The 25,526-nt window shown below is 39.3% G+C and overlaps 1 protein-coding gene across 2 annotated transcripts in view; it reads left to right on the forward strand.

Moving 5' to 3' along the window:
* LOC119115035 (receptor tyrosine-protein kinase erbB-4-like) overlaps window positions 1-11,126 on the forward strand; it is a 102,070-nt gene extending 90,944 nt beyond the window's left edge. Inside the window, exons 21-28 of one of the 2 annotated variants that reach the window (XM_037239174.1) lie at window positions 3,276-3,431; window positions 4,468-4,543; window positions 4,688-4,834; window positions 5,274-5,371; window positions 5,990-6,160; window positions 7,000-7,243; window positions 7,391-7,519; window positions 8,129-11,126. In XM_037239174.1, coding sequence (XP_037095069.1) covers window positions 3,276-3,431; window positions 4,468-4,543; window positions 4,688-4,834; window positions 5,274-5,371; window positions 5,990-6,160; window positions 7,000-7,243; window positions 7,391-7,519; window positions 8,129-8,799 — 1,692 coding nt within the window. In that variant the 3' untranslated portion in view covers window positions 8,800-11,126. The remainder of the gene's footprint in view (window positions 1-3,275; window positions 3,432-4,467; window positions 4,544-4,687; window positions 4,835-5,273; window positions 5,372-5,989; window positions 6,161-6,999; window positions 7,244-7,390; window positions 7,520-8,128) is intronic. The other variant, XM_037239175.1, reaches the window with a different exon arrangement.
* The last annotated feature ends 14,400 nt before the right edge of the window (window positions 11,127-25,526 follow it).

Here is a 25,526-nt window from a genome sequence, read left to right on the forward strand (position 1 = left end):
GGGCATGACTTGTGACTTTTTCATTTTCTCAGAATTATTTTATTTAATCTAGATTTATTTCATGGCTGTGTTATATCACTTCCACAATTCGGTGCAACCGGCTGTGTGAGCAATACATTTCGACACGACCTGTTTGCTGTCTAAACAGGCTGCAAGTGAAATTGAACAATATGAGTTGGGCTATACCTTGGGAGCTGAGTGTTGTCAACTGACTGAATTAATATTTACCGGGCTGTTTCCACCTTTGTTGTGGTCTTTATATGCTGTCGTTTTAAATATAAATTGATGACGCTCACATACGGGTAGGAACTCCAATATATGTGCTGTAGGCTTGCTAATTATATCTGTTGCATTTGGCATTCATCAGAGGGAATAAATTCATCAACACAAAGTCTGCCCTTCGCACTTCCTGCTTACCGAGTCTACTGCTTCATATTGAAGCTTTCCCCCAACGTCATCATTTAAATCCATTCTGACATGCTAGTTCAAATTGAAAGAAAAGCTGCTTTCATCAGTACTGTGTAATCATTTCTGTTTCTCTCCCACGTTGGTCTGATTTGTCACACCTCATTCCTTAAACAATGATTCACCCTCTCCCATGCCCACTGGGATCTTTTTTTATCCATAGCGTTCATTACGCCTGTGCTACATCAGCCAAATGATGCGCCGATGCCACAAATCTCCGATTATGTTCACTCGTCATATGATCACACAGAAATAGTAACCAAACATCCGGTATGTTTGAGAAATACCGTCATCCTTTATGAAAATGAGTAAATGAAGAAGTTCAAATACAGTATAAACTCGGTTCACGGATGGCCTAGTTTTTGAACAAATTGAGTTACAGACAATTTTTTCAAAGAGAATCTACCTTGGTTAATGCACTATTTTCAGTCAACTCTGTTATTTCGACAAAATCTCCTTTGCTTTTAAAGGATTAAACCTTGGGAGGGTGATTTATTAATTTGATTTAAAATCACCAGCCATGAAATTAGCTATATTGTATCTGCACAATTAAATTAGATCCACTCCAAAAGCTGCATCTGAAATAATGCCTTTAATGAAGATGTTTCAAGTAAACTAATTGATTTGTTTGTACAGTAGAGAACTGGGGCCACAGTAAAACATTCATGCATCCATTTTCTATAGTTCTTCAGTTTTTTTGGGTAACTTGACCAAGATGTGGTTAACTTTATCGGAAAGTATATTTTACATTGTCACTTTCATCAGTTTTAACAGAAGCTCTTTAAACACCGTCTTTTGTTGATGTGAATTTTCCAAAGGTGAATCAAACCAGACTTCCTTTCATCCTTCCAATTCGTCAAATAACTTTCATTTCCAAACATTACGTGTCATGTTTTATACAAAGATTAAACAACAACAAAAAAACAACAACCTGATAACGATGCGGTGAAAGAGGTTTCCGTTTATTGTTGTCGTGATTTGGATTATTCAACAAATCAGTTTCTTTGCCCGCTGAGGATGAAAAACAGTTTAGATAGTGTGACCGCAAAAAGCAGTAAGTCATACACACATCTCAAAGTGAGTGTTGAATCTTATTAGGAGTGTTTCCTCGTGAATCACGTTAGGAGTGTCCCACGTGGCGTTGGAATGTCTTGACAGCTTCCTCTGTGTATTTATTTTCTTGTCAGAATTAACTGCAATGGGAAGTGCCAAGTGGTGAAGAATGGGCGCTACCTGGCCACTCTCTTCTGCTATTGATTTGATCTCGAGCCCTTCACTTTATTCACCGCCACATCTGTCTTCCCAAAACACATTGGAGGGAAATATTGTTGAGCCGTTTTTTTTTTTTTTCCTTCTGACTCTGTGCAATAAGCATAAATAACTTCTCTACTGTGCGGCCGAGCACAAAGTATTCAGACATGTACACTCGTTTTCTCCTCTAGTTTGTTCTTTATTTTTTTCCTCTTGTTATTTCGTTCATTCATTCTTTCTTTTCAATTGTTTTTTTAACCTTGTGGGGTACAAACATTTTTATGGACCTGGTATATGACAATGAATGGGAAGTAAGAATTCTTGTACCCACCCTTTCATAACATGTTGGTAAATACATAAGTGATGGAAATTCCCTTGTATTCAAAGTCGTGACATTTTTCCTTCCTGCTGCTCTTCCATGTTTGATCCCCAAAGATTTAAAGATTTAAAGGCATTGTGCATCTTGAGGTGTAATATCTAGCATGGCGATAGCTTGTGGATTATCTTCTCTCTCGCTCTCTCTCACTCTCTCTCACGCTCTCTCTCTCGCTCCAACGATCAATGAATTAAATTGGGCCATGTCAAAAACTTTAATCATCTACGTCATTTTGTACAGTTGAAGCAGAGTCAGAGGTAAAACTACATTTTCTAAACGAGCAGACAAAATAAATAAACAAAAAAAAAAATCATCTTAGGAAGAGTTTGTGGGGAGCAACAAAGCTCAGGAGTAGAATGTCGTCTTATTGATCAGTCGGTCCTTTTCCGCGAGTGATGATTGGCTGGTGACACAGATAGCGTTGTGGTGACATTTTCGGTAGTCCCCAAAAGATTTGTCCCCTGACATTGCTGATCTGGTGGCTTTTTCACCAACTGGCATACAATTGGATTTTGAGAGTAGGGAGATGTCTTTACAAATCGTTGAAAGTTATTGTATGGTATCTATGCCGGGCCCGCTCTATTTTGTTTGTATAAGAAATGAGATGTGTTTTATTGAATTCAAAGTAAAACAATCTACAAAGTTTTATACCATTTTTATGACTGTGTTGGAGTGAGAATGTTTGCTTCCTGACTTGCCAAACAAAATCATATATAGCCTTAATTAAGCAGATAATGACTTCAAACTTGTAACATAGACAATGTCAGACTGGATGGTTTCTTGATTGATTAGGAAATGTACTTGGTAAAATGGGTGTTCTTCCTCCCATAGCTTCTGTTTTAATTGTAAAGCCTTTTTTTTTTTTTACACTTATGGAGGTTCACGTAATTGCAGTTTTCCACAGTCGGGTTGTTGATTGATGAGAATTTGTGAGAAAATAACAGTGTGGTAGTAATGATAATTACAACAATAATTACAAAAAAGCTAATGAGGTCTCGACGGTCGTATCACATTACATCGATGAGGATGGCAAGACAGATGGCGATGTTGAACTGGATTCAATCTTGCGTGTGTTCATTTGTGCAGGTCACTGCCAGTACGTATCGATGCCCGCATGACTGCGTGTTGCATATGAATGAGAAGAATATAAAGTAAATGTACTGTACAATGTACGTGTTTGCAGGGGATGATGTATCTGGAGGAGCGTAGGTTGGTCCACAGGGATCTGGCAGCCCGCAACGTCCTGGTGAAATCCCCCAACCACATCAAGATCACCGATTTTGGATTAGCCCGCTTGCTTGATGTTAATGAGAAGGAATATAATGCAGATGGAGGAAAGGTAAATCATAAACGCTTGCATTTACACATACGACAGAAGTAAAGCCAAAGTTCACGATGAGAAATGTAGCTGATTTAATTTCACAATGTTGCATATCAGAAGCAGGTCAATATAAAATATCATCAATATTCTGTGCGCAGTCTCGGTTAGGCTAAGAATGTGGAAAGCAATATTTGCTCTCGGCCATGAATGAGTGAGCCGCTAATTGAGACACCAAATAATTAATATATATTACAAATTTTTGCGCCCGGTGTTGGCTGTTAAATGGAACAAGACAATTATGGAAATTGTCATGGAATACTAATTTAATTATTTCAATTAGAGCACTCATAGAATTTAAGATGGATGATGCAAGCTCTGTTTGTACAATTGAACAAAATTAAGAAACACACCAGGGAAAAGATATAGTCTAAGTGCTTTAGAGTAAGTGAGATGTCACTTTTTGTTTCGCGGCAGGCCCTCTGTTTAGATTGCAAGCCGCGATTTGAAGACGCTCACAGTCGCTAGGCGGAATGAGGAACAACGAGATCATTAATGCAGCCAGAAGCGCGGCCATGTAGCGCCTCGTCGCTAATCAGCAACAGCATGACATTCGATTTGGAGTCCAACTGGCAGCGGGAAATGCATGTATAGCCGCTTGTGCTTACAAGTACCAAGAATCTTATTAAGTACAATCCGTACTATGTTAATGCATTATTTTCATAAATATTCATAAGCTATAGGCATCTCAGTCAATGTATATTATACATTGACATATATAATTGTTTTCAACCAGACTGATAACATGACAGTGATAACAATGGTTCAAAATTAATGAGTAATTTTCTATGCAAACTTTACCCAATAAAAAAAGTTTAAAGTAGTCTGTAGGCTTGGGACCGGCGGTATATATAAGCCTCATATCAGTCATGGAGTTCTCACTTCTTCAGTAACTCTGACATAATCAAATATTGTCATCGGTTGCCAATCAAGTTCATTGAAACGTGCCAATCCCTGGTGTGTGACTGAAGTAATGTGTCACTGTTCTCCTTGACAGATGCCCATTAAATGGATGGCTCTGGAGTGTATTCATTACAGGAAGTTTACTCATCAGAGTGATGTTTGGAGTTATGGTAAGATTGATTCATTAGTTTTGGGACAACCAAGTCTATATTAAGATCTCTTGTATCCTTTAGTCAAGTAGCCTTGATTGTTGTTCGTTTCTTAATCCAGTTTTTTCTTTGAAATGTGTTTTTCTTATCCCTAATTGATTTCAGGGGTAACAATTTGGGAGCTGATGACCTTCGGAGGGAAGCCGTATGATGGAATTTCAACCAGAGATATTCCAGACCTACTGGAGAAAGGGGAACGTCTGCCACAGCCACCTATCTGCACCATTGATGTTTATATGGTCTTAGTCAAATGTATGTCATCCAGATTTTGATCAGTGGTGTGCCCTTTCATTCCTAAATATTATATATATAATATTTTCTATCTGGAAAATGCACCAGATAAAGTTTGTAAGGCGTGCAACTTCTGTCGCCCGAGCTGTCCGTAACCTCAGCACCAGCTCGTTGGCTTCATTGATTGTTCACCCTGCCCTGGCGTAAACCTTTGATTTCATGCCAGTGTCACCTCAGCTTGACGGCTGCCAGTCACCTTGCTTTTTGGTGACACCTTGAACCAGCAGCCACCTGGCAAGCAAGCAGGCACACACTCAAAAAGCTAGAAGAGGTCCTAGCTCACAGCTAACAACGCTTATCTCCTTTTTCACCGCATATTCTTTCTCATCCATTAAATAAATCACACAAACAATCGACATCTTTGTTGTATTGAAACTTGACATTATCATCACGTCATCAGGCTGGATGATTGATGCAGACAGCCGACCCAAGTTCAGAGAACTGGCGGCAGAGTTCACCAGGATGGCCCGTGATCCGCAGAGATACCTCGTTATTCAAGTATGTAAGACTCTTGGAATGTGCCACTTTGGTCCCAAGGGATTCGCTGAACCTTAATGAAAAGAATTCAAATCTTCATCACTACAAATGAAGTCATGATATTCTCTCCATGTTAACTCAATTTAGAGAGGTTGGAGTAATCCCCATGCGCGTACCTGCATGAATATGTATGAATATAATCGAAAGTAAACTTGATATTGCCCGTGTCCATCTGCCAACGACTTTATTATGCAAGTCAAACATTTACACGGATTTCAAATATTTACTATGTCAAGGAGGTTAATATGATTATTTGCTAAGGAAAGTTGTTTTAGACTTAAATACCATTTACGTCTGCTGAAAACATGAACTGCCCTTAACACATTTATATTTCCAGCACCTTGGATTGTAGTCAAACTGCTGTCGTTTTTTTTAAGGATGAAATTATTAATCTGTATGCCAAATTGCATGCGCTCACTCCCTTTTGTCAACTTAACAACTGTCACACTTAATTGTGTTTGGTTCCCTTCGGATCAATGAAAAGGAAATTCCATCAGAGGCGATCACTGTTTGACAAAGTTAATTCAGCTCTGGCTCTTTATCTGAGACATTTTGACAGACATATCGTTTTGTTTTTAGGGCGATGACCGTATGAAGTTGCCAAGTCCAAACGATAGCAAGTTCTTTCAAAGCCTCCTGGATGAAGAAGAGCTGGAAGACCTGATGGATGCTGAGGAGTATGTGGTGCCACACTCCCTGAATATCCCACCTCTGACATATACTTCGCAAACACACATGGACCCCAGCAAGGTATTTTGAAATGATGAAAATGTGAATTTGAAGCGGGAGTGATCTCGCCAGCATAGCAACAGACAGATTAGAGCACGGCATGAGCTCGCTAGTTCTATCTAATCGCTGCGGGCGTACCACGAGTAGCGATGTGAGGGGAGGAAATAATCTTCCTTGTGTTTCACTCATCGCTTCGTATCGCACACTCGCATCGCTGACTCCCTCATGTCTCATTTGAAAGGGTACTGTCGATTTGCCTCTGTCCATGAAGATGTTCTCGTGTTGTACAGAAAAGTTACGGGTGTCTGTGGAGGATGAAAAATAAATTATGGCTGAAGCTGAGTAGGAATAGTGAAGGAAATGTGGACTGTAAAGCAATGGGATGAAATTCAAAGATCCTTGCTGTATAAGGGAATACAGATGTTAGGATTACTGGCTCTGGGCTACTTTTTATGCTTTTTAATTAGGGGGTGAGGATAAGCGAATCAGATAATGGATGAGTGGATTGTTTTTATACTGCTATTACATGCGTTTTCTGCACTGGTGAAATGATGGCCTGTTGTTTAATCATTGGATGGAAATAAAAAATAATAATCATTTGATTAATCGATTAATTGACAAAATAATCGACAGATTAATCGATTATTGTAATAATTGTTCCAAAAGGACAGATATGAATGCTGATCTTCCCAGCTCAAAATAGAAATGACACTAATAAGAAAATGCTGATTTCCTTTTTTTTTTGTGTGTGTGTATTTTGTGATGTCGTATTCTTTATATGTTCCGGCTTTTTTTTCATCATATATTTTCATCTAAAATTCCTGCCATTTTGCTCTATCCTTATTTCTTTCCAAAACCAGTTTTGCTGCCAGGATTCTAAATTTAGCAGGCAGGATACAATGGCCACCCTCCAAAGAGTGGTCTCTCTTCCGCCTGTAAGCGGCGCCTGCCTGATTTCCCCGGACCTGGCCTCGGGAGGGCAGACCGCTGGTGGATTTGTCCGTGCTAAACAGGACGATCCACGATGTAACGGCACTTTAAGGAAGCAGGTCTCCCCGAGATCAAGCGTCCTTGGTGCTGGATCAGCACTTTCTACAGGACAAGGTAAAAACCTGCTGAGAATGTTATTTTATGACGAGACGGGTCAGTATAATTCAAACCTCCATTTTAACACTGCGGTTCCATCATCTAGATTAAGATGACGGTATAAGTCGGTCATTATGTCTTTTTTTTTTTATTATTATTCAATAGCTGGGCGGGAGGACTGCGGCGGACAGCGTTACAGTGCCGACCCAACTGGTCTGCTTGCAGAACGAGGTGCCAAGGGGGAGAAGGAACAGGATCCCTTTGCGAGTACCATGAGAGAGAAAAAGAATTCAGGTTACTTTGACAGTAATGAGCAGACACATTTCTGCGGAACTAAATATATGCAGTGAGGAGTCATCATCAAACGCTTTATTACATTGGTTTTAAATGATGTGGTGCTTCAGGAGACTTTACCAAAGGATCAGCAGGTTGAGGTGGATAAACACGTTTGAAAAAAAGATGAAACCATTTCCATTTTTTGACAGCTAGCCACACACACTTTATCTACGTTTTTTTCCTAGAGGGAAAGAACAAAACAATCCGGACAGCAGAAAGCTACTAAATAATTTATGTTCATGTCGTTTTTAATACAAACCTTTTTGCAACCTCACATCATCTAGTTACTCAAATGTGAGTGTCTACATATTGAATGAGGTTTCTTTTTGGTTACCTTAATTAGCTATTAGCTAGCTTCTTTTTTTATATAAAGAAATACAGGGTGAGTACATCTTATACATGATTAAAGGAAACAGAGAAGGTCGTTGTTTTTTATTGGTTTAGAATTTTCAGTAGGACCTCTAGGCTGTTTGTAAACTACAAAAACATCAGGACTCTCACATCATTTTGACTTCTGCGGGTTTATAAAAAAAAATATATATATATAAATCCTCTTCCTGTTTGCAGAGTACATCAACCCTGTCGAGGAGAACCCTTTCATAACACGTCGCAGAAATGGAGATGCCAACGCGGTAGTTGATGGCGGAGGCTGCCACACTCTGCACATGGCCACGGCCGCTTCTGCCGCCGGGACCTCCGGCAGCCACAGGAACGATGAATACATCAACGAGCCACTTTACCTGAATACCTTTCTTAACCCCGGGGACAAGAGCGGATTAGCTTCCACCGTATCTTTCGCTATCCCAGGGACCTCCGCTGCCCAGACAGTATCGCAGACAGTCAACAAATCGACATCAAGCCACGCAGTCCCCTCCTCTGGATACGTCCTAGCCCCTGGCCACCTCCCCCACCCTGCGTATCCGTCACACACGCTGCATCCAGGGCATACGGGACATGCCGTGCACTCAGGCATTACCGGCGGCACCATCATGTTGGATAAGAAAAGCAAGAAAGCTTCTTTTGACAATCCTGAATACTGGCAGCACAGTCTCCCTCCCAAAACCTCTCTGCACAACCCCGAGTACCTGCAGGACTGCAGCACACGCTTCTTCTACAGGCAGAACGGACGCATCCGCCCCGCCCTTGCCGAAAACCAGGAATACTTGTCCGAGGCGGCTATGAAAGCCGGCAATGTGTTACCGCCCCCGCCCTACAGACAGAGGAACACTGTGGTGTAGTCGCCCACCTGTAGCACGCCGAAAGCGGGAGTACGAGCCTTGAGCGACCCTCACAGTAGCAAACATTCTCCAAGTGGGTTCTTCTTGTACCCGGTGCAAACGCCTCTGTGATTTCGTCCCGACTCAAAGACTCAGCATGTACCGACAGTGCTACATTAGCAGTATTACAAAACGTTCTTTTCTTTTACACAGCCCTAATGTTCTGATTTCGTTTTATTTTTTAACGCAACAGCACTTAGTGTAGTATGTCCAGAGAGACAAAAGTAATCCATCACTAAAATTACTGATGAAGGTGGAAACGATCCAAAAATCCAAAGAGAGGATAATTGCCATGACTGATTCATTAAACTACTACTTTCCTAATCATACGCTAATAATCCCAGTCGCCTTTTGCGAATACTTCCCACGGTTGAACTTGCTGATGGCAGCAAGCGCACATAGGCATTGCTTGCGAGTAGCCTGCGAAAATGATGCAAGGCCGCAGAGTTGTCGTGACCTCCCAGCAAAAAGCTGCAGTCATGCTAAAGCCCAGATGTTGCAAACCCACACACTTCTTTTGCATTTGTTTGCGCCAGTAATGGAATTCAAATATTTATCACATGCAGTATTGTTCTGTTCACATGCCGCCAGCCTCGACACGCCAAACATGAATTCATAACTAAATGCATTCACGTTTCAGATAAACCCATTGCCACCTAAAATGTATTCTTGGAGAGAAGCGGCATTAACTGTCAGACGGATGTACGGTGTTCTTATACCATGACGCAGGTGCTGTGCGCAGAAAGGGTCGACACTGAATAAATGTCAGTGCAATTTTATGTATCCTTAGTTTAACGTCTGGCGGAAAGCATTGAAAGGATTACAGGTTTGACTCAAGTAACCTTATCTACTTTTCCTTATTGTTCTCTTGCCATTCAGCCATGAAGATTGGTAATAGAAAATAAAAGAGCACCTATAATAAATTATATATCTGTCAAAATAGTTTTATCCAGCTAGTGTTCCATCAATCACAGTCTAGGTTTAATTCTGTTGTTCCATATTAAATTCACAAGCTAAGTGCTATGGTTTCGGGAAAGATCCTTTCTGTACGCAGCATGACTAAACCAATGTGGACCAATCACGGTCCTTAAAGGTAAATATTCTTCTGGATGGACATGAATTCTCACAGACAAACCCCCAAATGTTTTCTTCTATTTTCCTAGTTCCAAAGAAAGAGCAAGTCCATAATTTGTATGCTAAGTTGTTCATGTGGTTATATAAGTCAATTTTAGGCATCAGGTGTTATTGGCACTCGCGTATGTAAGTATCAGTTGTTGAGAGTCAGCATAAGGCTCCATAATGGATCTCAATGGGGGGGAAAAAAGGTCAGTCTTATGGATTTTTAAAAAAAACAATTGGGGCTCTCTTGCAACCAAGTGGCTTTTAGCTTTTTTCGAATGCTACTTTATCCACTTTCCTTGTGGTTCCCTGGGAGAAATTGTACTTCCCAACATGTATCCCATTGCGCCCACTCAGAAACCCTCAACGACAGGCAATAGGTTGAAATCTCACAGTCAGTATGAGACTTACGTATTAGCATCCGAGAAACGATGCATCGGTGTTGTGAAAGCAGTGAGATGGTGCAACGCAAATGTCATTCTTCTCTTGCTTACCTTTCAGGAGAAAGATATACTCGGTTTTATGATGATGATGACGTTGTTTAATGTGAAATTTGGCTTAGTTACATCCGTGTTTTTACAGCCAAACACCCTTTTAGTTCTGCTCATCTACTAAGTCAGATTTACGGTCATATTTATTGGAGAGGAAGAAGAATATGTATAGATATCCGGAGGAGGGAATAAAATGTTTTTGTTTCCAATTCCAAGGATATAGCAGGCAATAAAAATGATCATCGTGGTTATATTTGTATTAAACAAGTCAACTGTTGAAGAAGCCATTTTTTTTTTGTAATTCAAATTTAATTAGCTTTCAGACGTGTAAAGGCTTGAGGCCTCCATTCCTTATAAGCATCCTAAAAGAAACTGGAAGGAAGATCTTTTTCAAACAGAGGTTTTATTATTGTTATTATTATTAGTTGATTGTATACAAACAATTTGTTTACCTCGACTGGTTCCCAATTCAGCGTCTCGGTGATTTCACTTGAAAGAGTACTTAGAGTAAATAGTACTTAACTTCAAATTGATTGATCTCATCTCTTTGTCTGTATCTACTCACTAACATGATGGGATCTTTTTTTAGGTTCTGGAGAGGCTGTGATTCTTATTTAAAAATTGATAAGATGTTGAGTTGATTCTATATTCATCATGTATGCAACGACATAGAAATGGTCTACATGGAAAAACTGGAAATGTGCATATTTCTTCTATGAGAAGGTCACTCGAAATCACTTCAGAATCGTTGCTGCCAGTGCACCATAATACTGAATCTGTCCTTTTTTTTTTTATTTTTTTTTTTACAAGAACAATCTGTGTCTGTAAATAAACTGTATCCAAAGTGTGTGCCAGCCGCACATGATTTCTAAAGTCGGCATTCATACACTGCCGTCACAAAAGTCACATTTGACCAAGCACAGTTTTACAATGTAATTATATTATAGTGCGACTGTAAAATTCATGGATATTTTTGTTACAACCTAATCACAAATATTTTAAGATCATTTGCCGATCATTGCTTACTGTTAAATTCAAAATACATTGACAGAACTTGAGTAGGTTACAGCTCTGAAATTTCTTTTCCGAGTTGAAGATTTTGTCGATATTTCTCTTTGCATTGTTGCATTTGTGTGATTGTTTTTTTTCTTTTTTTGCAAGGCTAAATTTCTGTAAATAGCTTTAGAATCTACTTATATATACAGTATATATATATTACGTAAGCGTAATTTGAGAAATTTCTAAAATGCTTGCAGGGTCTCTTTGTTAGTCCGTCATCTCCCTGTGATTGTGGGATTGTACTTTCAGCACAAATTGGTGAACTGTGACCTCCGCTATTGCTTATTATCATTATTATCATGTGTGTGGTATACTCACATATTCTCCATAATTCACTCAATGGTATTTATCGACATTTTGTATTGTTTTAAGATGCCCTTGCAATACTAACAGATATTCAATATACGTTTTTCTCAACAATTGCAATCCACGCTCTGATTATTTGAGGTTGGATTTCCTTGGGTAGTTTAATATCACTTTGCAATGTTTGTTTTCAGGGGTGAGTACACATGTGAGTGCAATGCGGATTTCTGTAGCAATATAATATCATGACCCAGAGGGGCATTGAATGATCCACTCAAAAAGGGAAATGTCATTTTGTTGAAATTTGGTCTTTTAGAATAATCTCTTGAAAACTCCTGTTTGTGCTTCACCAATAATTGCAGTTATAGTATACTGTATTCACTCTATATGTGGTGTAAAAAATATTTCAAATCATTTCTTGACATGAGGATTTTTCTGACATCTTCATATGATCTTGCTTGGTATTTTGTACATTAGTCACAAGTGAGAAGACGCCGAATGAATGGTGCGGTATAGATTGGGGCACCAAGGTTTACTGGGCACATCTTTCATTTCAGAGTTGCATAATTAGTTATAAATTTACAGTTTCAACTATCAGGAGGGTTAGGGTTATTTCTCAACCGCTTTGTGGATGCACAATTTTCCAATCAGAATGAAGCACAACTTGTGTTGTAAATAGAAACTGTGTATGAAGTGCTTTTAAAATACACTGTAAGCTAATGACTACTGAGATTATGTTTAAATGTTAGAGTTCATTGGGGGGTATACATTTTGGTTCAATTAAATGTCTTCGCCTGATAAGGTAGGTTTACTACAGTTTTTTTTATTACATTTTTTGAAATATATGAATATTTGCACAAGTTATTTTGGCAGCAAACCCAGCCTAATGTAAGATAATATGTCTATTTGCAGTTCATTAAAGTTCACAGTCATTTTCATGTACACTTTTCACGGACTATATATATATATATACGTATATATATATACATATATATATATATATATATATATATATATATATATATATATATATATATATATATATATATATATATATAATACACACACTGTATTACGATGACCAGGAACTACTTTATAGGCAGAAATAGTTTCTTTTCACTGGTTCATTGGTAAATTTCTGTCAAAACAACATTTAAAGATGTTTCCCTGTTTTCCTGTTTTGTTACATGAATCTGTCAAAACTATATTTTTAATTCAATATAAATAAAGATCAGTCAATATTTAAAGACGGACTATGCCGATGTCATTTATTGCTGGCATTGTTGAAAGTGACCCTTCGGATTGTCTACTGGGGCCAGCTTGGATTTGTAATACAATTTTACGGGAATTGCCAAATTGGCCACCAAGAAAGACGTATTGTAAGACTAAACCCTGCATAAAGGCGATATTTTGTTTTTACGGTCTGATTCCGGCTCAAGCATGAAGACATTATCAGCCGCATGACGGGTAGTCACGGAATTATCATCACAAATCCAATAAGAAGCTTTAGCCCCTGTCAAATAGCTCCCCGAAGAAGGTAATAGAGTGAGATCAAAACAAGCAGCTCCTGCCATTTCTCTAAATTTTACACATCAACACAAAGCGGATAGATTTTCATCAAATGTGAAGAATGATCGGCATTGTTGAATGCAAATGATTCCAAGCGTCTTTGGGCGAATTGATTGACTGACGCGTCTACGCAAAAAGCCTTTGACAGCACTTTGACAGTTCATCAATCTTTGCCGAAACGCCTTTTCAGTGCTGTAAACTCATTGTGATTTCAATAATAAGTGTTATTGGAAAGAGCGTGTCCTTCGTTGTCACAGCAACAAACCTGGCCAATGTTCAGTGGGTGCACCATGTATGTGTCCAACAGCATTTCAGATGATCATATTCAACAGTTTGCATGTATACCAATAGAATTTACTTTTTTGCCTTTATCACTTTTTCTCAGCCCGCTTGCGGCGCGGGTGCAGCCTGCGTCGAAATCCCAGCATGTTGGCAGCCTGTGATTGAACGGACGGTACAAAGCCTGCTAAGCAGTGCCACGATCCCCCTTGAGACTTTTTATTATGAAACACTATATTGGATTTTTTTTTCATGGCTGTCTGTCTGTGAAGACAACAGTCACTGTGGGAGTACACAATGTATTGCAAAATTTGATGAATTACTATCTCTGCTTTCTGTTTATAGATTGAAATATGGGTGATTTTGAATTTTGCTTTGGAAAAGTGAACCTGAAACCATATTTGGAAATTCAACTCCAAATACTATCATATTCCTTTCTCATAATTCAAATCCAGTTCTCAAATTTCGATTTACTGCAACCGACATCTGGATAATTAAGGCAGCACAATCAATTTAAATTAAATGTGACACTTCTTAGATCCAACACCATCCAACAAACAAAGTTTTCTCTGAATAGTCGGTTTGAATTCAACATTGCTCAACTTTTGGTTCTGTTTTCACTGGGCAGTCCGGCATTTATCTAAAACATCTTCCTTGTGTAAGCGTGCAACATACGTATTTACTACATTAGTGTGACACACACCAACAAGCACGTAATGCCTCGAAACATATAGACCGCATTCAATGACCATAACAAAAATGTAATAATTTCCATTTAAGAGCGATATGAGCTCTGTCATTACAATTAGTCAAAGCCACGACATTAAAAAAATATAATTTCCTCATGTCTATTGAGTTAATGGCAAGGAATGAAGTGACTTCCTCTTCTAGAAAATACCACTGCGGGCATTGTGATAAATGATACCAATTGTGGGCAATGTTGAATTTTAATTAAGCAGCAGTCTTAAGTGAGGAGGCGTCATTGTTCACATCAACTCTCCATTGCAATTACGCGGCGCTATTCATGTGCAACATAATGACTTGAAGACACTTCTTTGTTGGTTTACAGCAGGAGCATAATTGTGTCCTTTCACATAGTCAGGGAAAAAAAAAAAAAGGCACATCATAATGTTCTATTTGGACTCTGTTTGTAGTAAGTTAGAAGTTCCGTTTTTATCCCGCCAACGCCTTTTCAGAGACGACAGTTTGACACGCAGCAATAAGAAAAGTGCTAATAAAGACTTTAGAGTCTTCAAAGGCTTTGTTTTTTTTCACAGTTGATAGACGTTGTTAGCATTATGACTCTCAAATGTTCACTCCAAAAAAAAAAAAAAGAACCTTGATTTGGGTTAGCTAGCAGCCAGCAGAAGATACGCAGTTCTAGATCTTGATTCCGTGTGGATCGTATTTATTAATGATCTTCCCACACATACGAGGTCATGGTTGGATTTAAGTTGAAATTTTACAGGTTGCAGATATTTTCACCTTATGTCTGCGGCTACATAAAAAGCTCTTTGAAAAGCTGTGAAAATATCCAACGCCACATCAACACCACTGCAGAAGCAGAATAAAACATTTGCAGTGGAGGAAGAGGCTAGATATTGTTGGTTGAATTACCTTTGCTTCGACAAGCTCGGAAAATGATTGACACCTCATTAGTCATGCCTTCTGTTTCTCATTGATAGTTTTTCCTCGGGCATAGTGATTTCTCACATATCAAAAGAGAGACACAGGCAGTTTTTATTTCCTCATGCATTACTATTAGGACATACTGGCTGTTTGAACAAATATGGCAAGCTACTTATTTAAGGATGTAGAAAGTTTATAACGTCTGAAAGAAATTTGCATTTGCCAAGAATCAACCCCGGATTGGGTTTGGAGGTTGAACAGCTGGTTTTCCTCGTGCGTGTATTCTCTGTGGGTTGTGACTTCGCTATGTGTCCTTTACCGGTCTGATTCAGCTGATGCATCATTTTTAAAGTTGTAAGTAAGCACGTTTTTAAAAAAAAAAAAAAAGAAAAAAACCGCTCACTTTGCAGTCACATTCCACTCAGGGAAGTTGCCCTCATTGGCGCAAAGCAATTACAAATCCAATGCACACACACACACATACACACACACACACACACACCAAACACATCTCACACACACAACGCCATCCTCAGGCATACAGAGACAGACAAATTACCTCCCTGTCAGATTAAATCAGACTTGACATCCCTTAATTAATTTCGGTGTATATTAGCATTTCATTGTGTCTTTCCCCTCATTTTGTTGTGTTTCAGCTCTCCTTCCCAGTCGGGTCTCAGGGAAAGCCTCCATTTGAAAAACCATGCAGTCACTTGGCTTCCATGTCACAGTTTTTGTCTTTTTTTTTTTGTCTAAATGTTATGGCTACGTGGAAGTCGCATGCCTGCACTGTTGGTATTACTCAATTTCATTGACATTTTCCTGAATTGTCTATCAGTCAATTTCATGGTTGCTCACACATAAAACAAACCTGCTAACCCTACTTTGAAACTCAAACCCTTGTTTGAAGAAGATGATGAGTGTTGATGATGCATCAACCTTCTGTATCCTGCCTGTCAGAAAGCTATAGCTCCACTGGCAGATGGCAGGAGACACGCTGAGCAGAAGAAGGAGAGGACTTCAGGGATGATGGTGTTGAACACAAAGCTCAAATCCACAAATGGAGCCTTGCGTGGTCGAGGTATGTTGACTGCGTCGTCCACCGACCTGTTTTCTGTTTGGAGCAGTTCTTCTTCTCAGTACAAGATGTACCAATAACCATAGATGTCGTTCAGTCCCTATATTGCAGGTTTCACATCCAGCTTTGTCCCTTCCCCGCTTCTCTTGCTCCACACTGAATCGCTCTTCACTAATCCCTTACTATTCATACAAAGGCACGATCAGACACTCGGCGAGCCACTCAACATCACCCCGAGAAGATTCCGTCTGATATCACCCGTGCAGATTAAACTTGAAATGCAGCACCATAAACAAGTGCCTGATCAGAGCCCCATGTCACGGATTATGTACTTCAGATTGACACAGGTAAAGCTGCAAAAAGTCAGGGAAGCTTCTTCTTTATTGGTTTCCAGCTCAATTGTGGGCCCACCAGTGTGGCGAGCTTTATCTCAGTGGATTTAAAGAGGAGCAACACCCAAAGTTGAAAAAGTGTACAACTTAAGTGTTGTTCCACTTAAGTGAAAAGAAAAACAATTATTAATTAATTAAGACTGAACACAAGAACAATGTCACATTTTAATCGTGGTTAGAAAAAAAAAAAAAAAAGATAGTCTTGATCCTTTGGAAGTATTGCCACAAAATAAAAGCAAACAGCTCACACTTAGTCACATGGCCACTTTCCTCCAAGGTTTGGCTCAAGGAGTCCACAGCACAAGTTCCTAGGCAACATGAGTATGGTAATCTTTTGGTCTTGTGATCACAATGCAATCCAGGTCATCGTAAAAATACACCTTTTCAATGCCATTGTACATTTTTTTAACGGCTGCAGCTTCTTTATATTACAATTCATGTTGAGGTTTTTATTTCTTATTTTATTTTTATTTATTTATTTCATAATTATTATTTTAAAAGGTCACTGTGATTTACCAACTTCTTTTGGAAGAGCTCTTTATCAATATAATTGATTTCTTTCTGCTTTCCAGCACACTTTGAAAGATTAGCAACAATGTTGCTTGTTAGCGTTAAAGCCAGAAAAAACACTTCAAATTGCTTGTCTGTCACGTACTGGCTAGCTAATGAGCTGCCTAATTTAATTCATTATCTGTCATACAAGAGGTTGGCTTATGAGTCACTGTATGTTTAATGCAAAGCTGGTCTGAAAAAAAAAGCTCAGTATGCTCTGCTTATTCATCATGTTTTGTTCTCTTTTCAGCCATTCAGACTTGAAGTAATGAGCTGAACAATGACTTCTTGCTGTGATGTATTTGTAATTGCTTGTCCAGTTAATGCTGAGGTGCAGTACCAAATGCAACCATGACTTTTTTTGCCTTCATCCGTCAATTTTCAATACTTCAGTAAATTCAATAGTCATTATTATTATGCTGGTTGAGACCTTAATTTTGCCTGCAGAGCATTAAAAACCGAATGCAAGATGACATTGCCATCGCTTGCCCATAATACTTCCGTTCTTCTAATTTGTCCATCTCCGAATGGGTCAACAAGTTGAATGAGAGTCGTTACTTCCCTTCTGACCACCTCTTAGAAGCGCAAGTACGCATTTATCCAATAGCTCCTGCGCCCTTTCACATCTTTGTGGTTCTATCGCTCTACGCAGGCACTCTGAGGAGTGTAAAAAGTCCATTAAGGTCTATCTTAATGAAGAAGGAGAGAACACAATAGCACCCCAAGAGAGGTGGATGATGATCAGGGATGCAGATGAGAAGTCCGGCTCAACCGATCGTTCCCCAGTGGACAAGACGTAACTTTGCACTTAGCAGAGGACATGGTGATGAATGGAAAGGCGTAGCTATCAAGTCCACAATCTCCCTATTAACTCAATTCCCAATGGAATTTCATTAATATACTCTGGCTTTGTAGTATATCTAGCACCTTTGACATGTCGTTTCTGGACTATGACAGCTGGTGTTCGTTCTCAAGCACAGATTTAGAAAGAAAGTTAGAGCTCCTTGAAGAAGGGCCTCCAAAGAAACAGTTTTCCTGACCTCTATTGAAGATGGAGGTTGTTTTCACTTATGACAGGCTTGTCAGTGAGATGAAAGAATAGCTCCATCAACCGTACTTAGCTTTGTGGTGAAATCTTGCGTGCCCAGCTTGTGTGGTTGACAATTAATTTTTATCTTCAAGAGTTCCTTGAAGTATTTTTCTGAGTTTCTGAGAACATATTATTGATGGTGTCTGTCGTTTAATTCGTTTTTAGTGACTTTGTTTCATATTTTTCCATGTAACATACCACAAAGTTCTAAGGATTGTGTTTTCTTTTTTTTTTGTCAAGAATAGAGAAGATGCTTAAAAGGGGTGTTCCCATTGAGGTGATGCTCACGACAGGGTAGAAATTACATCACCTTATGCTGTGGCTTTTGAGTGCATATATACATAAAAAAATAACTTTCTTTATATGGCTCAGTGAGTTTTGGAGTGGTTGGGCAGAACATTTTCGGACTGTTCGTGTCGCCTGTGTTCACGCGTGAACGAATCGCATCAATGAGTGAGACTCAAAGGTCAAAAGGTTTCAGGAGAGCAGAAGCTTAGGAGTGAGAGGTGGAGCTCATCTTTGACACCACCGGCAGCTTAGCCTTCCAAACCATTGTTGCGTTCATTCCCCGGATGGGATGCCAACTGACAGGAGAGGCAGTGCCAAGGCAGACGGGAAATCAGCAGGTGGTATGCTTGGAGTGTGGCGCAAGTATACAAGCAAGATTTGATGTCCACTCCCACTTCAGCCCAGCTTCCTCACCTTCTCATTCTCACCCACCTCTTCACAGTATGGACTGTTTCTTCCTATGGGATGGAGGACTCAATCTTTTTGAACCACTTTTATCCGGCAAACTGTTTATTTTCACGTTCACTTGCAGCAAAATACTGTCGTCATTTAATACTTGACCTATTAACAAATTTAAATTGTACTGTTAAAGTGTACTAGTAAATCTACTCGGTATTAGTAACAAAAATGATTATAATCTCTCAAAAAAGAACTCACTTCTGTAATTTTGGTATTTTAAAAAGACCCGTGAAGTGGATTCACATCCTTGCATTCACCGGCCACATAAAACCCGAACGTATAAGCCACACCTTCTTCTGTTATTTATCAAAATAAACAAAAATAAATACATAAAATAGAAACACGTGTTTTTCATACACATATTTAATTTTACGATTGTGTTAATGACACAGTCTCTTTATTCTAAAAGCCAAGCTCGCTGACAGTTCACATCAGAAACCGATGCTTACATAGACAGACAGTAGACCGATTTCCATTTTTGTCTCCCAAATTTCACAGTGAACGTGCATCTGTCTTTACGCATTTTTTCCAACTAAAAAACATTTATTTCTGCACATCCACACATTCTCCCAAGTTAGTCTCACAGAAGATGAAAAGGCCTAGGCAAGCAAAGCTCTCTTCTTCTCCGCGTTGTACATTTCTGGTAGTTATTCATTCATGACAAAACCTATTCACGCTCTGACAGCCAATGTCCTTGGTGATGTATAGCGTCGTCTCCCGCGATGATCCCATGCAAGTCCCTCCAGCACCGTGGCCCCCGCTTACTCCTGATGTGTTCCTCAATATCGCTGGGGCTCTGCCAGGTTGTGACGTCTTGGTTTTGGGGGTTTATTCATACACACGACAGCTTTGATACATGACGGTGAAAATACGCTGATGGGTACGAGCGCCAAGAAATCAGTTGAAGATCACCCGCCCGAGAGCGATGGGCCTCACTGTGTGAATGTGAATGAGGGAGAGAAATGAATGCCATTGATTTCCCTTCCCCCCTCTATTTGTTTATTTCTATACATGTTATTCAGTTTGTCAGTCGGACCTGTTAAATGCAGGGTGAGGGCAACCGCAATTGAATGCGATTGACCTCTTAGTCTTCTCACTTCTCCGAGCTGTTTGTAGAACTGTCTGGCATGATAAAAGTCGAACCGCAAACCTGACTTTTTGCCCGTTTGAATTCATTAGCATATAAAACAGATAAACTTGCGTCAGTTCCATTTGGAGAATAGACTACTGCCCGTACTGCATAAATCTAGTGGTGACATTATCAGCACACCGGTATGAAACGTTTTATGAATGAGCGCAGAAGGGAAGCTACGTATACGATTTGACACATAGCACTGTCTGCTGAGTGTGTGGAAAAAATTGGCTATAAAGGATTTTAAAATATCTGCCACCTACTTTGCACTATGGAACTTTTTAAAAAATACAAAACAAAACAAAAAATGGCAGGTGACAAACTGCGTCATTGGTTCATAACTAAAAACAAATATATAAAAATAGATATATAAAAAAAATCACCAATAGTCGACGTTTGCTAGAACGAAAATAATCACATATGAAAGTTTTTGTACATCTCACAGGAAAACAAATTGGCAGGTTCTCCACTCTTTCACACACCCACTTACGCAATTGCTTCAAATGTTTGGTAGAAATAGATTACACATAGTGTGGTCCCAACTCTAAATGCAGGCACAATCAGCACCTAGGAAAGCACTAACTAGCATGTAAAAGTAGAAACATCATGTATTAACAAGCGCAGTATGGCGCATTTAGCCAAAAGCAACATTTGTGCAATCAAGTGAAATCTCCATAAATTAACTTTGAAAGCCAAGACAATTTGCCTCGTTTTGCAAAACCCGCAAAATTATTCATAAAATGGTCATGAAGATGCATCACCTGTTCCTTACAAGGGATGGGTGGAATATAAAAAGAAAATACTGGAAAAGTCCAAAAATACACCAAAGTCTGGTTTGGTACCTGGGGGGGTCCTAACACATTTCAGGGGTCGGGAGGGGGCAGTGCATGTGCCAGTTACCTGCTGACTCGTCAAAAATGTCATCGGCCTTTGTCTCAAGCTTCTCGGGACTCTTACATGGATGGATGCTCTCAATTAATGTCATGCATACATCTGACCACAATCCATTCTTTTAAAAGAAACAACATGAAAAAATGTTTTACATACTTTGCGATTGCGAGTTCATCAGCATGTACAAAAATGTTCAGCATGGATGAATGTTCCTGTGCGTCGACCTCACGTGCTGTGCACTGCTCTCTGCCTTGCCCAATTAGCCATATTCGTATGTTCATACTGCATCCATTATAGGTTTGCACTAATGAACAGAGAAGAAAACTACCAAAGGAGACTTTTTTTTTTTGCTGTCTTGTTTCGACTTTTTGGATTTACTTCCCACTTGAACACCAGCTTGTGCATGCAAATGAGTTTTGTGCATATTCTACAAGCTTGTGGGTGGGATGTGGGAGAAAGCCTGGTCCAAAAATCCCCTAAACAACTTCTTGAAGGATTTGAATCTTTTTGCCAGGGAGAAGTGGAAAGCTGTTTCTCTAACAAATCAACTCGAAAGCGCCTTAGTCAACTTGATATGACACCAGAATCGGAATGTATAAATAATCTAAATGTATTGCTGTGACAAAGTCATCTTTGGTATGGGGCTGTGAAATAAAATAAAATAAAATGTGTTTCCAACTTGTCAGGATACACAAAGACGGCCAGTGCTATCTAAAATTTGAGAGCATAATTTTCTTGCAGAGAGCTAAACCGAGCACATTGTCTCATCCTTTTTTTAGTAAGAGACATTTTCTACAAGGCTGGATTTTCTGTCTGTCTGCTTTTTGCCCGTGTCTTACACATCCTTGATGTTCATTTTTTATACATGCCAACCTCTCCGGCAGCAACTCTTCTTTGTCAGACGCACTCATTAAGTTTGTGTTTACCAGTAAAAGTGATTGCGTCCTACTCTCAAGAAGAGCCACCCGACCACTCAATTGACATGAATAAGATATGGCATGTACATGTCTTGACTTCAGAAGTCACCGTGCTTTGAGTGGCAAATGAAGCCGTGAATGACGTGAATGGAGTAAGCCGGTGTTCAGGAAGGCTATGATTTAAACGCTGAGTATATAACCAAGAACCTCTGGAGCTTCTTTTCCATTTCAAGTTCAGAACACATTATCAACTGCTGAGTGGAAAATTGACGGTCCAAATTGAAACGTCTGTTCATCTGATATCTCTGATTGGTTCTGGATTATAACTGTCGATGTTTTTCTTTGAACAGCCGCCCGGTCCAGCTCATCATTGAGTCCAGCTAATTAGAAACCATGTGGGTTTTATTTGGACTGTTAACATGCCCAAGAACCTAGTTTACATGTGGGACTACATTAAAAACATTCCATTACGTCTGTTTACATCTGCCAGCAGCCCTGGACGAAGATCCCCAATTGGAAACAAGGTGTACGTTACGCTAATGGATGCTTTTTTGTTTACTCTATTTGTTTGCCAGGTCATTTCTGGGTAATTGTCCTTGCTAATCATTTCCTGGCTGCTTTGCACAGGTGACTACTTTCAAGTATATGAGAATGAATATTGCACTGGTGGTAGAAATTGATGTTTAGACCAAATACGGTTGCATTAGTACATGTAGACACGTTTTATGAAGGTAATTTGGTTTTACCCTTTGTTTTCAGATACAAAAAAGATCTTAATATCTATTATATACTTTATTAGTACAACAAAGATCTATAAGTGTCAAGAGCTCAAATGAGTTTTGCAAATGAGATATTCTTTTACCTCTAGTTAGAGTCATGCGTCATCTACTTCAAGCGTCACAATGACGCCAACAAATGAGCTCACAAATCTGCATCAGCCAGATATCACAAAAGTACTTTACATCCACTAATGTACCCATTTGTGAAATTGTGTTGAATGCACAGGAGTAGAGATGGAAAATGTGACTATCTTCATGATGTATGATTACGAAAATAATAGGCAGGATTATATATGATGATTACATCCAACAAGAGGTATCCTTGACCATATTTCAATACTGATATCCTTTTGCTCTTCCATCACATTGGATATGTTGAAAAAAGAGTGTGCTTCTTGCCAATTGAAGCAGGCAGTAAATGAAATGAAGTAATGGGTTTAACAGAGTACAAGTAGACACGGAGAAGGGGTAAACGGTGAAAGACCAGCCTGGACGGATTATTTTTTTTTTTTACTATTTCATATCGACTCCTCTATGCGGCCAAAATTAGACGTGTGAATGAAAGAGAGGCCCCGTTCAGGATCATTTTGTAACTCTTGTCTTTAATTCTCATTATGCTCCCTATCACGGCCATTTTTTCACTCAGAAATGACCCAAAAGACGTTTTTACCTCTCTGAAGCCGCACACATATTTGATATCTTGAAATTTTAATAAGGGCACTTTGGAGAGAGAGAGGATGAGGTGGTTTGTGCTTTCTCGATTGTCAATTAAGTTAACATCTTTTCTGCATGGCTGTGTGAAGATGTACTGGAGATTATGCCAAAATGGCGACACGGGATGCAGCAAATATTTGAGAATCCAACATAAAATTGTCTTTATATTTTTTACTGCTACTCTGACCTTTCTGTCATAAAAATTATTTGATGATTTACAATGTCAATCATTCCCTCTATTAGCCGTCAATCAGATATTTGGAAAAGAAAACAATTTTTTTACAGTTAATGCAAAAATTCCTGCTGCTACAAAAGCCATTAAATTGCTTTTCAAGTGCTATGCTGGTAACACTCTTCACAAAAATGTCAAGAGAACAAGACACTAGTTATGTTTCCTAATAGTGGATCAGTTCAAAGGGAGCAATTATACGAGAGGGACAAACCCTGGTGGGCTGTTAGGTGGAAGGCTGCTGGCGACAGGTTAAAATTTAAGAGCCGGGTTACAAGTGCTTTATTGCGGCCCAGCCGACTAAGCAACCTGCACTAAATGCACCATAAAATCAGATCAAGGTTCCTCCCAGAGTGATGCCTGATGCTTTTATTAAAACCACAACAGTTAATGTTGCTGCCCTCTACCTTTGGGACCTCTGCTCTCTTTTAAGCAGCAATGTACTGTATGTGACTAGAAATCAATCCGGACAAAAATCCCACGAATTGTGAAATGAACAAAATTCCAGATCTTGCTTTTGTGACTTATATATTAAGATGTAAAAAAGTTTTGATGACAACTGTACTGGCTACTTTTTGGAGCCTGTATCTAGTGCCATCTCAGCTCTTTTTTATGGCCAACCCAGTTAACAGGATGGAATGTCTTGGTGAGTCCACACTTATACGGCACACCATACACACACGGCACATCATACACACACTGCACGAGTTTAGTCTGCTGTCACTTGGGAGTGTTGACAGCTCTGCGGAGAATAAAAGACAGAGACTGGAGCTTGATTGACAATTTTTATTCTGGCTCTTGTTATCCAGTCAAATTGGGTATTTTCTGATTAATTGTTTTCTCTGAAGTGTGACTCGCCTCCTTTGTTTTGCTTTCAATGCACGCTATTGTTTGCAAACGTCAAATGCCTCGAACCGGTTATGGAATTGTTTCGAAGTAGATGTTCAATTCAATTCTTTCTCTTTGTAAAGAGTCTTACCGGGCTGCAGAAGTTCAAAACCAATGGCGCAAGTAAATTGCATTACGGATGGCAGAATTTGTTGGAGTTAAGCTGCCTGTTTGGGGAGAAAAGGAATGGCCGAGTTCCTTTTGAAGTACAAAAAAAAAGGAAATGGTCCTTAGACTTGTTTGGAGGAAACCAAATGACTTAATCACTCATTTATTATTATTAAAAAAAATACAAGGGCACAAACTGCACTGCAGGGTAATCGTAAGTCATTTTCAGACTAAAACTGAAAATTAATGATGCCCATCACTAATAACTATTAATGATACTTCCATGCAATAATATAGATTTTAATGCAACAAACAGGAGCGGGGACTGCTTGCAGCAATGAGCCCCCCCCCACCTCCCCATTAAGCATTCATTCTGTTTAGTAAACATGACTGCAGGTAGTAGCTCATCACTGTCACAGCAGGTTGACGCATCACAAGGATTGTTCATCATTGGGTATTCATTTAATCAGCAGCAGCGGACACCCATAGCAGAATCAGGGAACAAAGGCTCATTTTTCTTGGAATCACTTATTTTTCCGCCTAAATCATCCTACTATATGGTCAGGATACACAAAAAAATCCCTGCCGATAAGCTGCAGTGTTTAAATGTAAATTGAACTGCAGTAGCTCCCCCCCGGGTGGCTTTAGGAGACTCGAACGCTCGGGATGACGTAAACAAACTGGATGTATTATGAAATTCCTAAATAATTCACAGTAGATTA

This window comes from Syngnathus acus, chromosome 21 (assembly GCF_901709675.1).
Source record: "Syngnathus acus chromosome 21, fSynAcu1.2, whole genome shotgun sequence".
Classification (NCBI taxonomy): domain Eukaryota; kingdom Metazoa; phylum Chordata; class Actinopteri; order Syngnathiformes; family Syngnathidae; genus Syngnathus; species Syngnathus acus.